Genomic DNA, 15,057 nt, shown 5'->3' on the forward strand with positions numbered 1-15,057 from the left:
ACACAGCAGCAGGAGACACCACTGCATCCTACACAGCAGCAGGAGACACCACTGCATCCTACACAGCAGCAGGAGACACCACTGCATCCTACACAGCAGCAGGAGACACCACTGCATCCTACACAGCAGCAGGAGACACCACTGCATCCTACACAGCAGCAGGAGACACCACTGCATCCTACACAGCAGCAGATACCACTGCATCCCACACAGCTCAGACACCACTGCATCCCACACAGCTCAGACACCACTGCATCCCACACAGCAACAGACATGCAGTGTGTGCTTCACATGAAAGGTGGCTGCCCTGCTCCCCTCCCTGTACACTCCTGAACTTCTTGGGCTCTGTCCTGTCCTGGAGTGAAGGGAGATGCTGGGGGGGAAGGGGATGCAGGAGTCACGGGACGGGCTTCCTTGAGAGTACAAACTCCTTGTAAACCCTAAAGGAGCTCCTATGCATTATCTCACTGAAACAAAGACAAACCTTGTGCGGCTTTTCCTGGGGAGATGTAAGCAAACCCAGGGACCAGAGAGAACGTTCTGCTCTAACAGGACCTGGGTTCAGTTCTCAGCACCACACGGTGGCTCACACCATCTGTAATTTAGTGTCAGGACGTCTGATGCCCTCTTCCGACCTCTGGGGGCACTAGGACCTGTATGTGGTACACATACATTTATGCAGACAAAACACTTATACATATTAAAATAAATCTAATGGAATTAAAAGATAAAATAACTACAAAACATTACCAATGGGTAAAGAAAAAAGTAACCCATTTATTGTTGTTTTTCAAGCTCCTTTCCATGACTTTTTATAAATTAGCATTTGTCTGGTAGTTTTTCTGATGATCAGACGATTTTTATTTTTCTGAGGAAATTTCTTAGGTTGGGTTGAGGCTGCTGCACACACAAGCTCTGTAGGAGTCAAATTCCCTTCTCAGGATCCTAAGAATTCGACTCTGATTTGCATTTTGTTTCAGAAGCCAAGGGCTGGACACATGCTGCTAGAAAAATACAGCTGCTGCCCTTGATTACCCAGACTTCCTAGTTGTCACAAAATAAAAGACTTCTCTCCTTGTGCTCCTGGCTTGAGGCTCTGTGAACAGAGGCGACCTGCTGGCTGGTGGTCAGCAGAGGTCCTGCTCCTTGCCCTGGAGATGCTGAACTCAGAGCTGATTTCCTGTGGCCCTGCTCTCTTTGCTTTTCCCTGTAAACACTGCTTAATCAAACTGATGTGTTGAACCGGCTTTTTGTTTATTGGTTTAAAATTTACACTCGACCCCTTCACACACTACTTCTTCTCTCTTTTCTTTTGTTTAGGATACAGTTTTGTGAGTTTTACTTTTAAGAAAATGCTCTGGCGTCTGGTGTGGTGCTCACCTGTCCAACGCTCAAAACCCTCAAGTCATGAGTTTGAGGCCAACATGGTTGCGTAGTAAAACCTTGTCTCTAAAACATCAAAGCACCCAACTTAAAAACAAAGCATATCACTGATGAATAATCACAGTCGTGGCTCTAAGACCACCTTTCTTTCGTGGACAGGTGCCTTCCACCCAGCTCTCCATTCAAATCTGTGTCTTGTTCCATGTCAGCCCTTCCGATAAGCAAGTCAGAATGTCTGTGGTGCTGATGCAGGAGGGAACCCCTGGCAGATTAGGACAGAAGTGAGGTAGAGGCGCCAACTCAGCAGCAGCTAGTCAGGTACCCACTCCAGAGCTGTTTCATTCCTGGGCCCCAGATCCTGCAAGTTGTAGGTTGTTTTCTGGGCAAATGAGCAGGCTTGATCAGGTAAGGCAAGGAGCCTGGCAGAGCATTTCCTTCTTATGTAAACTTTCTCCTTTATAAAAGTGATGTATGTCCGCCGTCAAAGTCTAAAGATGGAGAGATGGCAGCTGGCTCCATGTCCCTTCCAAATGCTCTGCACCCAAGGGAAATGAGGCTCAGGGGACTTGGTTTCCATTTTTGAACTGATTCCCACCAGGACGCCAAGGGGCACAAACAAGGGTGCAGATTTTAGAGAGATGGGATGGGCCAGGAGGTGGGTGCGACTCCAGCTACAAACACCAGAAGGTTCCTTCTCATCCACATGTAACACATTTAATGATGTCATATAGAATTGTGCCCCCTCCTCCCAGGAGCCACTGCTTATTTCTCCTCCATCTTTTGAAATCTTCCAGGAAAGACTCATTCATTTCCTCCCCCAGTCTTTTTCCCGTCAACAGTGAGTGTACCCATCTTCAATGTCCATCTCTTGCTGACATCCTCACCACCTTCTAACTCTCTTCCCTTTAAGACCGAGTGCTGTCACCATACTCTTTCTCTGTAGGTCGTTCAGATAGCTGAGGGTGTTGGATCTCTTCACAAGGCACCAGGCAATGCTGGATTCATAGAAAGCCTTTTGGGGGGGTGGGGCTGTGCGTGCGCCGTGTGGTGTTCATAGAGGCGATGCTCTCTCCATCTCATGTTATTAGGCACTTCCTTCCTAATGATGCTGGAGGAGAAGGGAATGAGGGGCACACGGTAGTCAGTGTCTCACTGCTGTGTGTGGAGAGGACAGTTAAGATGACAACCAGCCCATCAGTGTGTGACGATTATCATGTTGTGAGAGAAACCACACCAGGCACTGCAGTGGTGTGGAGAATTCAGCTCGCACTGACTGTGACTCAGGCCACAGACACTGCTGGTGCTGGGATGGCCCCACCCAGGTGCTGTAACTGAGGAGGACACTGTGCACCCAGCACACTGCTCGGCAATGCACAAGTCAAACATTCTGTGCAAGACTTTGCAATAAACTTTACTTTTCTACAAAGCTCCAAGAGCCACACATGGTATCAATATATTATATTAACTTATTTTAAAAGAGTACATCAAAATAAGCTAGTAACTGTTGGGTTGACCACATCAGAGAGGGCTAGTACAACTCCTGGCCTGGTTGGTCGTTTATGTCAGAGACCATTAATTCAAGAGTCCCTGAAAGTTAACCGAAAGGGTCCAGGAACTTTAGGATGGCCACAGGTTGGTGACAGTGTCAACATGAGGTCTTTCTCTTTGCAGCATGCCCTCTTGGCTCTGAAGTTCATCCTTGCCTTTGCCATCCCCGATAAACCACGGCACATCCAGATGAAACTAGCCAGGTTGGAATTCGAATCTTTGGAGGCCCTCAAGCAGCAGGTAAGCCAGGTATTCTTCTATCGCAGGGGTCAGGTCTCTCTGTGCTTTCCTTCACATTGAATTGCCAGTGAAATAAACACGTGGGCTCCACAGAGGATGGGACAGCCCCACCCAGGTCCTACAGTGTCAGCAGGAAATGCAGGCAGGAGCCTGCAGGCCACAGGAAAGGATGAATGGAGAGGAGAGGAGAGCAGAGCAGGTGTCTAAGAACCAGGCCTGAGCGGCTCCCACCGTTTCTAACTGCGCCCTTCATAGAAACATAAGGGAGGGGAAGCCAGTACACAGGATCCTGAATAGTATTTTGCAGACTGAGGGAGACTGAAAACCTGTGGGCAGAGCCATAAAGAATGCCCTGAAGATTGTTTTCATGTTCTACTAGCAGAGAAAAAGAGAGAGAGAGAGAGAGAGAGAGAGAGAGAGAGAGAGAGAGAGAGAGAGAGAGGAGATAATTGAGGGAGGGCCTCACTGGAATTAACCCTGTTTATTTTCTGCCTACGAGGAGAGGGAGCAGAAGGCCATGAGCACCTAGGTGCTCAACCCATTTACCTGCAGTGAGACACCTCACTTCATCTCAGGGACCAACCTGGGCTCAGCACCTCTTGGACCACACAGTCTCTGGAGAACTGGAGGTGGACATGTGAAAAGCTGACCCTCTGGTAGATTGAGGACTCTCAGGGCAGTGTGCAGATGGAGACCCCCATGTCAGTGCTGTGCCTAATATGGGGGTTCAACCCAGGAGACAAGAGAGTCTGGTCCCCAGACAGCTGGGCTCCTTGTCCCATGGCAGGTGACAAGACTCAGTTCCTGGGCCTGCTAAAGAGATGGGTCTGGGGTGTCTTCACCTTCAGCTTGGCCTTGTTCATGCTCCTGGTGCCCCATGTGAAGCATGGGTCTGGGGTGTCTTCACCTTCAGCTCGGCCTTGTTCACACTCCTGGTGCCCCTTGTGGAGCAGCCCTGTGGCGGTGAGCTCCATGCTGGAGAACTAGGTAGGGTACATACCGGGAGAGGCAGACATATCGTGGCTGCAGACATAGAGGCTCGCATATTTAAAGCCCATAAGGTGAATTTTTTTAATTTATTTATTTATTTAAGGATTTCTGCCTCCTCCCCGCCACCGCCTCCCATTCTCCCCTCCCCCAATCAAGTCCCCCCCCCCCCATCAGCCCGAAGAGCAATCAGGGTTCCCTGACTTGTGGGAAGCCCAAGGACCGCCCACCTCCATCCAGGTCTAGTAAGGTGAGCATCCAAACTGCCTAGGCTCCCCCAAAGCCAGTACGTGCAGTAGGATCAAAAACCCACTGCGATTGTTCTTGAGTTCTCAGTAGTCCTCATTGTCCGCTATGTTCAGCAAGTCCGGTTTTATTCCATGCTTTTTCAGACCCAGGCCAGCTGGCCTTAGTGAATTCCCGATAGAACATCCCCATTGTCCCAGTGTGTGGGTGCAACCCTCGTGGTCCTGAGTTCCTTGCTCGTGCTCCCTCTCCTTCTGCTCCTGATTTGGACCTTGAGATTTCTGTCCGGTGCTCCAATGTGGGTCTCTGTCTCTGTCTCATTTCATCGCCTGAAATTAATATTCAGGAGGATGCCTATATGTTTGTCTTTGGATTCACCTTCTTATTTAGCTTCTCTAGGAACATGAATTAAAAGCTCAATGTCCTTTATTTATGGCTAGAAACCAAATATGAGTGAGTACATCCCATGTTCCTCTTTTTGGGTCTGGCTTACCTCACTCAGGATAGTGTTTTCTATTTCCATCCATTTGTACGCAAAATTCAAGAAGTCCTTGTTTTTTACTGCTGAGTAATACTCTAATATGTATATATTCCATACTTTCTTCATCCATTCTTCCATTGAAGGGCATCTAGGTTGTTTCCAGGTTCTGGCTATTACAAACAATGCTGCTATGAACATAGTTGACCATATACTTTTGTTGTATGATAGGGCCTCTCTTGGGTATATTCCCAAGAGTGGTATTGCTGGGTCCAGGGGTAGGTTGATCCCGAATTTCCTGAGAAATCGCCACACTGCTTTCCAGAGTGGTTGCACAAATTTGCATTCCCACCAGCAATGGGTGAGTGTACCCCTTTCTCCACAACCTCTCCAGCAAAGGCTATCATTAGTGTTTTTTTATTTTAGCCATTCTGACAGGTGTAAGATGGTATCTTAAAGTTGTCTTGATTTGCATTTCCCTGATCGCTAAGGAAGTTGAACATGACCTTAAGTCTCTTTTGGCCGTTTGAACTTCTTCTGTTGAGAATTCTCTGTTCACCTCAGTGCCCCATTTTATAATTGGGTTGATTAGCCTTTTACGGTCTAGTTTCTTGAGTTCTTTATATATTTTGGAGATCAGACCTTTGTCAGTTGCGGGGTTGGTGAAGATCTTCTCCCAGTCAGTGGGTTGCCTTTTTGTCTTAGTGACAGTGTCCATAAGGTGAATATTAAAAGCAATAGGAAGCTGGACATTGTGGCTAGGTGGGTCTGTGATTGTTAGGTCATCCTGGACTATAGAACAGGGTCTAAAATGGCTAGGGCGACAGAGCAGTGAAATCCTGTCTTAAGAAAAGGTCAGGAGGCATATTGTAAATTTTATATAAAATCATGTTTTCTTTCATAAGAATAAACAATCTTAAATATTGAAAATTTCCCATTTACAGGAAAAATTAGAATATAAAGTCTTTAGACGGTAACTTATCTAACAATATGGATAATCTACATGAAAAGTGTTTTTAAACTCTCTTGGAATCAGAAAATTCTACTGTCTGAGGAGGTGGCTCAGTAGGTAGAGCATGGGACCCAGAGTTCATATCCGTAGAACCCTCGTGGCAAACACCTGCAATCCCAGCCTCAGGAGGCAGCGACAGGGATTCCCCCGCCCCCCTACCCGAGCGAGCTGGCCAGCACTGTGAGCCATAAGGCGTCTGGGCCTGACTGAGAGACTCCGCCTCTCTGAATAAGGTGAAGGGGGTTCCTGACATGAACCTCTGCATGCACCCACACACTCGTGCACAAACACACGTGTGTGTACATGCACACAGACATGCACATATACATATGTGCCCCCACACGCATACACACACTTGAAAACAGAAAAAGGAAAAAGCATCCGGTATTGTGGAAATGTGGTGTCAGCCAATGTGCAGACGCAAACGAGGGACAGGTCAGCTTTTCTTCACCTTTCCCACTTAGCCTGGTGCTGGGAAGAGGATGCCCTGCGTGTTCAGAGCACCCTGCCCGCGCCTCAGCACCGCAGTCTGCAAGGGCCGTTCCCAGAGCTTGTGTTTTCTGCCTCCATCAGCTTGGCATTCCACCATCTCTGTCTGCCTTGTGTCTAGGTGTGGCTTCAACTCCCTGCTCTGCCCTTTGCCACAAATATAGAGGCTTCTGGTCACAAGGCCAGTTTCTGGGCCCAGGTTTAAAATGGAGCTATGAGCTGGGTGATGGTGGCTCACGCCTTTAATCCCAACACTCGGGAGGCAGAGGCAGGAGGATCTCTGTGAGTTCGAGGACAGCCTGGTCTACAGAGCTAGTTCCAGGGCTATCCTTCACTTCCCCTGTGAAGTGATTACAAGTTAGTGGTCAGGGCTGGAGAGATGGCTCAGCAGTTTAGAGCATTGACTGCTCTTCTAGAGGACCCAGGTTCAATTCCCAGCACCTACATGGCAGCTCACAACTGTCTGTGTGTTCAATACCAGGGGATCAGGCACCCTCACACAGACATATATACAGAAAAAACACCAATAAAATAAAAGAAAATTTAAAAAGAGAAATTGTTAGTTTACAATAAAAGTTCTGCTACGCCCAGATGGCTATTATATTATTCTAGTTTACATCAACCCAATTCCCATTTTAAGAGCAAAATGTGGTTAAAATGTTTAAGCCATCTATTCCTAAAGAAGGCTGTACATTTTAGGCATAGAACTTTAAAAACACACGTGTGTGTGAGCCAAGGGCCTGATTTCCTGAATCTAAGGCGGCATCTCAGGACCTACATGTTAAAGCCCCTCCTGTTGTCCCACCTCCTCCCCAGTTCCCATCCCAGAGCTAAGCACAGCCAAGGGCCTAGATGAGCAAGCTTAAGAAGCTTCTGCCACCATGCCTGTCAGGTGATCCGCTCACACTGGGCCTGGGATTGACCTTTTAACCAGCATGCCAGCGACCCTGACTTGGAGACCTGGATACCACGGTTGCAGAGCTCCATCCCTCGCAGTGGGTGATTGTCATTCCTAAACACACAGGCAAACTAGGCCTCCTTAGGGTGAGAGCAAGCAGGGGGCTCATTTGCGTTGGCATCTGAAGCCTCAGCTGAGACCTTCAGGAAGAGCTGGATGGAGACTGCTGCCACAGGATGCGCTTATGTCTTCACAGACTGGTTTATTCAGTATCCAGTGATCTTAAGACCAAATTAAAAATAGAAAGGAGTATTAGCTAAGAACCATTTGGTAACTGGAGTTCAGTACATACCTGGGAGCAATCAGTAGCCACTCTGGGCAGCCACGCCTTGCTGAGTTCAGAGCAAACACACAAGCCAGGGACCAGGGACAGAAGTCTAGAGCCTCCCAGAAAGAGGGAAGCCTCTGAAATCAACTCAGAGAACAAGACAACAACCAAAATCAGCACAGGACATGGCTCAGAAGGGCTGGAGGTCGGTCCTCACCAGACACTGCCTGTCTAGCTGGGATAGACTGGGGAAGAGAGCTTGCTAGGCATGAGCGGTGCCCTGGGTCCTTCCCCATTACAGGAAGAATGAACATTGTCTTGGTTTCCTGGGGTTAAATGCATTTTTACCATTTCTCTATCATCTCCTGAGAGCTTCAGAATGTACCCTTTCCCCACTTCTCTGTCCTCACACAATGGGAAACAGACAACATCTTTAACGGCGCATGGAAGAGTTCACAGCAGAAAATGAGGATGTGTAAGTGTTTGACTCTTACACACACAATGGTATGATGATCTGCCAACACCTGGATCAGAATGGCATGTTTGGAGCAGTGTGTGGGGATCACACACCCGGATCAGAATGACATGTTTGGAGCGGTGTGTGGGGATCACACACCTGGATCAGAATGGCATGTTTGGAGCAGTGTGTGGGGATCACACACCTGGATCAGAATGGCATGTTTGGAGCGGTGTGTCGGTCACACACCTGGATCAGAATGACATGTTTGGAGCGGTGTGTGGGGATCACACACCCGGATCAGAATGACATGTTTGGAGCGGTGTGTGGGGATCACACACCTGGATCAGAATGACATGTTTGGAGCGGTGTGTGGATCACAGACCTGGATCAGAATGACATGTTTGGAGCGGTGTGTGGGGATCACACACCTGGATCAGAATGACATGTTTGGAGCGGTGTGTCGGTCACACACCTGGATCAGAATGACATGTTTGGAGCGGTGTGTGGGATCACACACCCGGATCAGAATGACATGTTTGGAGCGGTGTGTGGATCACACACCTGGATCAGAATGACATGTTTGGAGCGGTGTGTGGATCACACACCTGGATCAGAATGACATGTTTGGAGCGGTGTGTGGGATCACACACCCGGATCAGAATGACATGTTTGGAGCGGTGTGTGGATCACACACCTGGATCAGAATGACATGTTTGGAGCAGTGTGTGGGGATCACACACCTGGATCAGAATGACATGTTTGGAGCGGTGTGTGGGTCACACACCTGGATCAGAATGACATGTTTGGAGCGGTGTGTGGATCACACACCTGGATCAGAATGACATGTTTGGAGCAGTGTGTGGGATCACACACCTGGATCAGAATGACATGTTTGGAGCGGTGTGTGGATCACACACCTGGATCAGAATGACATGTTTGGAGCAGAGTGTGGGTCACACACCTGGATCAGAATGACATGTTTGGAGCGGTGTGTCGGTCACACACCCGGATCAGAATGACATGTTTGGAGCGGTGTGTGGATCACAGACCTGGATCAGAATGACATGTTTGGAGCAGTGTGTGGGATCACACACCTGGATCAGAATGACATGTTTGGATCGGTGTGTGGATCACAGACCTGGATCAGAATGACATGTTTGGAGCGGTGTGTGGGTCACATACCCGGATCAGAATGACATGTTTGGAGCAGTGTGTGGGTCACACACCTGGATCAGAATGGCATGTTTGGAGTGGTGTGTCGGTCACACACCCGGATCAGAATGACATGTTTGGAGCGGTGTGTGGGATCACACACCTGGATCAGAATGACATGTTTGGAGCATTGTGTGGGTCACACACCTGGATCAGAATGGCATGTTTGGAGCGGTGTGTGGGGATCACACTGCCTGCCACATCATTCTGGAAGTCTAAGATGTCTAAAAGCTCAAGTTTCTTAACTGAAAAATTTTTGTTTTGATCTGAATGAAGAAATGGCAGTTGTGAGAACAGGGAACTCAGGGTGCCGATCCCAGGGCCTTGGCAGAGCCCAAAGTCAGATCCACATCCGGCAGGGAGTCCAGACCCTTTTTGAGCAGGTTCATCCCTCTCTTCCTGGGTCACACAGCTCATCCCACAGCCCTGTGAGGCTGTTGGGCAAGTGGCTCAACCTACCTGTGCTATGGTTGTCTTCTCGTTGTTCCCCTAGGGCCAGGGGAGATGGTGCCCACCACATAGGCCGTAATGTCTTGGTGAGGATGTAGTGAGGCAGTGTGGTGAGAGGAGCATGGGGCTGCCCAGTGGGGACAAGGGCCTCCTCCTGTGTGAGCTTTTAGAGCAAGGAGCTCTGGAGGGAAGTGACGGCTGCAGCCACTTCCGGTGAGCTTCTGGGTGGCGTTTCTGTCACTGTGATAGAACAATTTGGGAGGAGAGTGTGTGTTTCAGTATAGAACACTCAGGTCATGGAGGACGCTGCTTACTAATTTGCTCTAATGACTGGCCCAGCCTGCTTTCCTTCAGCACCAGAACCAACCCAGAGGTGGCCCCACCCACATGGAGCTAGACCCTCCCACAGTAGTCATCAACCAATAAAATGCACCACAGCTTTGTCCACAGGCCAAGTGTGTGTGTGTGGGGGGGGGGGCATTTTCTCAGGTGAGGCTCCCTCTTCCCAGCTACTGTAGTTTGTATCAGATCAACACAAACTAGCCAGTGGAGAGGCAGATAGGGCTGTGCCTTGGGAGCAGCCCCACCTGTATCCATGGCCTCCACAGTTGGGGGAAATTCTAGGTGTTGGCAGGTGGTGTATACTGGGGAAAATGAGTTGTACACCTTTACACACCAGTGACTTCACAGAGGTCACCAGAGTGGGATCTGTTAGCCATTTGCAGGTGATTCTTCCAACTTTGTCCTATCTGATGAATCAACCTTGATCCTCCTGCCTCGGTCTCTCCAGACAGGAGAGGGCTCAGCAGGTGCTTGCTATGGAAACACAGCCTGTGTCCAGATCCAAGCACCCAAGGAACAAAAGGCCAGGTGTGGTCATGTCAGGCTTGTATCCCGGCACTGCGGGCTTCAGAGACAGGAGGATTACCAAGGCTAGCTGGCTGCCACCCTAACTCCTTGTTCAGTAGGGGGGGGGTTGGGAATGCTGTCTCAAGGCAATAATGTAGGGGAGTGATAGAGCAGGGCGCCTGGTGTCCTCCTCTGACTTCCCTGTATTTAGGATAGGAGGGAGAGGGGAGGAGGAAGGGATGCTCTAGCGGATACTGACTCCGGGTATCAGGTTCACTTCCTCCGCTGCCACTCCTCTCTCACCTAGGGTCTCCATCTCCTGCCGCTGTGGGGTATGGACCGCTGGATCACCTAGGGTCTAGTCTCGAGGTCTCCATCTCCTGCCGCTGTGGGGTGTGGACCGCTGGATCACCTAGGGTCTAGTCTCGGGGTCTCCATCTCCTGCCACTGTGGGGTGTGGACCGCTGGATCACCTAGGGTCTAGTCTCGAGGTCTCCATCTCCTGCCGCTGTGGGATATGGACCACTTCGGCTCCTCTGAGAGCTGTGACGTCCTCAGGGCCAGTAGCCTCTTGATAAACATCTCAGATTTGTTGACTCGCACATAGTTCAGAAGCCAGTGTATGAAATAAATGACAAACGATGTCCTTGGACAAAGCGAGAGTCTTAAAATAGACACAGGCAAAAACGGAAACAAGTCATTTGCTTTTCTGGGATCACAGGGAAAGAATGTGCTCTGAGGGCTCACGTGAGCCCCGCAGAAGGGCCCCACTGCTGGCTTGGTACAGCTCAGATCCTCCGACCCCACCAGTAATGGGGGAGCTCGAAAGGTCTACAGTACAGCCCCAGATTAAGCCAGGTGGAGTTCTAAAGTCCTTGTACTGAAAACTAGCAATTTCCGGCTCTGGAACAGCCCATGCCCTGCTCTGACCCCTTTGCCTCTGTATTTTCCACTCTCACCAGAGAAGTCTGCAAAGGGCAAGCATGCCTTCAAATATGGCCACAGCTCCTAAAAGCCTTAGGACTGTTTGTCTTTCCCAGGGAGCAGCCTGTGTCAGTGGCCACTGATCTCACCGTTTTCCAAATAAAGGTTAAAATATGTATATCTTAGTTTTCCCACCAGATATAAGACACGTGGCCAAGGTGAAAAGCTTTGCTGCATCTGTTTTACTATGGTAAGAAGGAAGCTGTTCAAGAAAAAGATTTACTGTTGGTGAGCATCGCTCAGAGATGATTTGCCTGTGACTGTCGGGCTTGAAGCATCCTAGGAAGGGATCACCCCAGACACCAGCTCTCCAACCCTTGAGGGTTAGCATGAAGTGAGCACCGGTGGGGTCAGAGCCAGCCTGAATGCTTCTTTAAACTCCCAAATGCTAGTCCTGGACTTCTGAATTACCCTCCGCTCATTATGTCTGCATAGAGGATATAATAGCCACTGTTGACCGCTCTACCTGCATAGGACACGCATTTGGTTGTTGTTTGGAGAAGGAGTCTCAGTGTGCAGCCCAGGCTGCCCCTCAACTCACCATAGCCCAGACTGCCCCCAACTCACTGCAACCCAGGCTGCCCCCAACGCACCGTAGTCCATTCTGCCCCCCAACTCACCGTAGTCCAGTCTGCCCCTCAACTCACCGTAGTCCAGGCTGCTCCCTAACTCACCGTAGTCCAGTCTGCCCCTCAACTCACTGTAGTCCAGGCTGCTCCCTAACTCACCGTAGTCCAGTCTGCCCCCCAACTCCCCGCAGTCCAGGCTGCCCCCAGCTCACCATAGTCCAGGCTGCCCCCAGCTCACCGTAGTCCAGGCTGCCCCCAGCTCACCACAGCCCAGACTGCCCCCAGCTCACCATAGTCCAGGCTGCCCCCAGCTCACCACAGCCCAGGCTGCCCCCAGCTCCCCACAGTCCAGGCTGCCCCCAGCTCACCACAGCCCAGGCTGCCCCCAGCTCACCACAGCCCAGGCTGCCCCCAGCTCACCATAGTCCAGGCTGCCCCCAGCTCACCATAGTCCAGGCTGCCCCCAGCTCACCGCAGTCTAGGCTGCATCAGCCTGCCAAGGGCTGGGGTTACAGATGGGCTCAACATACCCTGAGAAAAACATATTTTTAAACTTCTAATTGCTAAGATTGGATGTCCTTTAACATAGAATAAGCTATACTGATTCACACTGCCTGGGGTCTTGGAGATATGACTGGATGTTATGACCAGAGATGGCGACAGATGTCGTGATTGACTAGGGACCGTGGGGTCTGGAGGAGCCTTTAGGAACCACACATTTGTTCATTTCTCTCTCCCAAGAATGGAAGGCAGAACACAGGGAATGCTCGAATTCAGTAATTATTTGAAATACCACCTAATTAAGGGGAAATGATCACACTAATAATGGTTCTAAAAACATAAATGACAATATTGTAATGCAAAATGAAAGTACGGGTAATTAAAATTCATTCCCAAAGATACTCAGTCAGTCAGCCCTCTGTGTCTGTGGGCTCAAAGTTTCCCTCGTCATTGTTCCTGAAGCCGTACTGCACAGCTGTTTCCATGGTGCTCTCATTGTATTAGGCGCTGGTGACTGACTGGGGAGGATGTGTGGGTCAGGTGCTGATCATTTGTGCATGGACTCTGGTGTCCGTGAAATAAACCCTCACTGACACTGAGGGATAACCACACGTGAGGACCAATGCTTAAACATGAGGTAGATCAGAGGGTATCTGCACTGTATGATTGGTAAGTGAGTAGAGCAGAAAAGCTCTGTTGAAATTACCATGACTCAGCCCTGACTTTACAGAGTAAGAACGTGTCTCTGGGTATGCTTGTGAGCTTCTGAGGTAGTCCCAGCATTCTATGCCCCCCAGTGTTTATACTTGTGTGGAGGTCCCATGTCCCTGTGGTTCTGTGTGTTCAGAACTGCAGCAATGATTGCATGTCTCTTCAGAAGCAGGGTTATTAAAACAAAGGCCTCTTGTTTTCTGCTTCCTCAATCACTTGCTCTTGGGAAGTGATAGCTGCCATGACACTCAGGTAGCCAACAGAGAGACCCATGTGACAAGGAACACAGCCTGCTACCAACAGCCCCTGAGCATCTCAGAATCTCTGCACCAGAAGTTGGCAGCATTTTCTCTGCAAAGAAACCAGATAGTGAATAGTCCCAGACTTGTGGACCCTGTAGCCTCTGTCACAGTTTGTCAACAGGAAATGTGGCACACTTCAGATTGCATACCGATTGTCCAGTTATAGTCGCCCCTCAGCCTCGTGCCAGCTTGGATGGCTGCTGTCTGAGTCCACTCAGACTCCTCAGGGGCTCCGACCAACGCTCCCCAGCTGCGTCCACATCTCCAACCCACCTTAACTCTAAGATTTTGATTTATTAAGCCACTGAATTTTGGAGTGATTTGTTAGACACTAGTAATCCAGAAAAATAGGGGCTCTGGGTGATCCATGACCCAAGTTCAGCCATAAGTTAGCTGTTGATGAAGCTGGACAATGGGCAATGGAAGCTTTTTTCTCTTTGTAATTAAGACAGAAAGGTTTGTCTGAAATCAAGCACCCCACCCCAGGCCTGTGACTCTGAGGCCTGTATTCTCATAGCTCCCTCTCCCTTCATAATACTCAAAAGATTACATAAAGGCATACCATCATTGCTGTAGTGTTTTGGATGCATAGATCACAGAGACACACAGTGGACAGGCATCCCACTGAGGCATAAATACCAAGAGGCACTGACTGCTGGGGACCATCTCGGAAGTGGGCAAACAGACAGAAATGTGTTCTTACTCCATGAAGTCTAGAGTTGGGACAACTGTTGACTGCATTTCCCCTACCGCTCTCTGCCACCTTAGACCCCCAACTTCCATCCAGTGGAGGCTTTGTCTTTAGATGCCAGGGCTGCTCTTGAGTCCTCCTGAGCCTGTCCCTGCCTCTCTATGCTGTGCACTAGGTTAGTCAGAGCCAAGAGGTGGGGACCTGCTCACTGCTGGAACACAATGGCGCAGTCCAATCACTTTCTCCTCTGGCAGTGCTCTAGCGGTTCATCTCCATCCCCACAGACCTGCACCAGAGACAGGCTCTCACTCTGTAGCCCAGACTGGCCTTGAATTTACCCTTCCTACATCAGCCTTCTGAGTACTGGGATTGCAGGTATAATAACTAGCTTTATAGTAAATTGAAAAAAATCAATAAAAAAGGAATGACATTGTAGATGGAAGTTTCTGTTCTGCTCAGTCCGCAGCCAACAAAACACATAGAGGCTTGTATTAATTATAAACTGGTTGGCTTATTATCTCAGGCTTATTATTAACTAGCTCTTACAACTTAACCCAGAATTCTTGTCTGGGTTAGCCACATGGTTTGGTACCTTTGATTAGTGAGGTGTTCTCTTCTTGGCTTCCTCAGCATTGGTTGATGACTGCAGACTGAGTCTTTCCACTTCCCAGAATTCTCCTAGCCTGGTCGTCCCTCCTATACTTCCTACTTGGATACTG

At 49.4% G+C, this 15,057-nt stretch overlaps 1 protein-coding gene across 1 annotated transcript in view; it reads left to right on the forward strand.

Moving 5' to 3' along the window:
- Ano10 (anoctamin 10) overlaps positions 1-15,057 on the forward strand; it is a 111,173-nt gene that overhangs the window by 78,059 nt on the left and 18,057 nt on the right. The window contains exon 12 of the mRNA XM_041676855.1: positions 3,055-3,171. Within this exon, the coding sequence (XP_041532789.1) occupies positions 3,055-3,171 (117 nt within the window). The remainder of the gene's footprint in view (positions 1-3,054; positions 3,172-15,057) is intronic.

Source organism: Microtus oregoni, unplaced genomic scaffold (assembly GCF_018167655.1).
Source record: "Microtus oregoni isolate MIOR12 unplaced genomic scaffold, Mior012 000028F_ref0000031, whole genome shotgun sequence".
NCBI lineage: Eukaryota > Metazoa > Chordata > Mammalia > Rodentia > Cricetidae > Microtus > Microtus oregoni.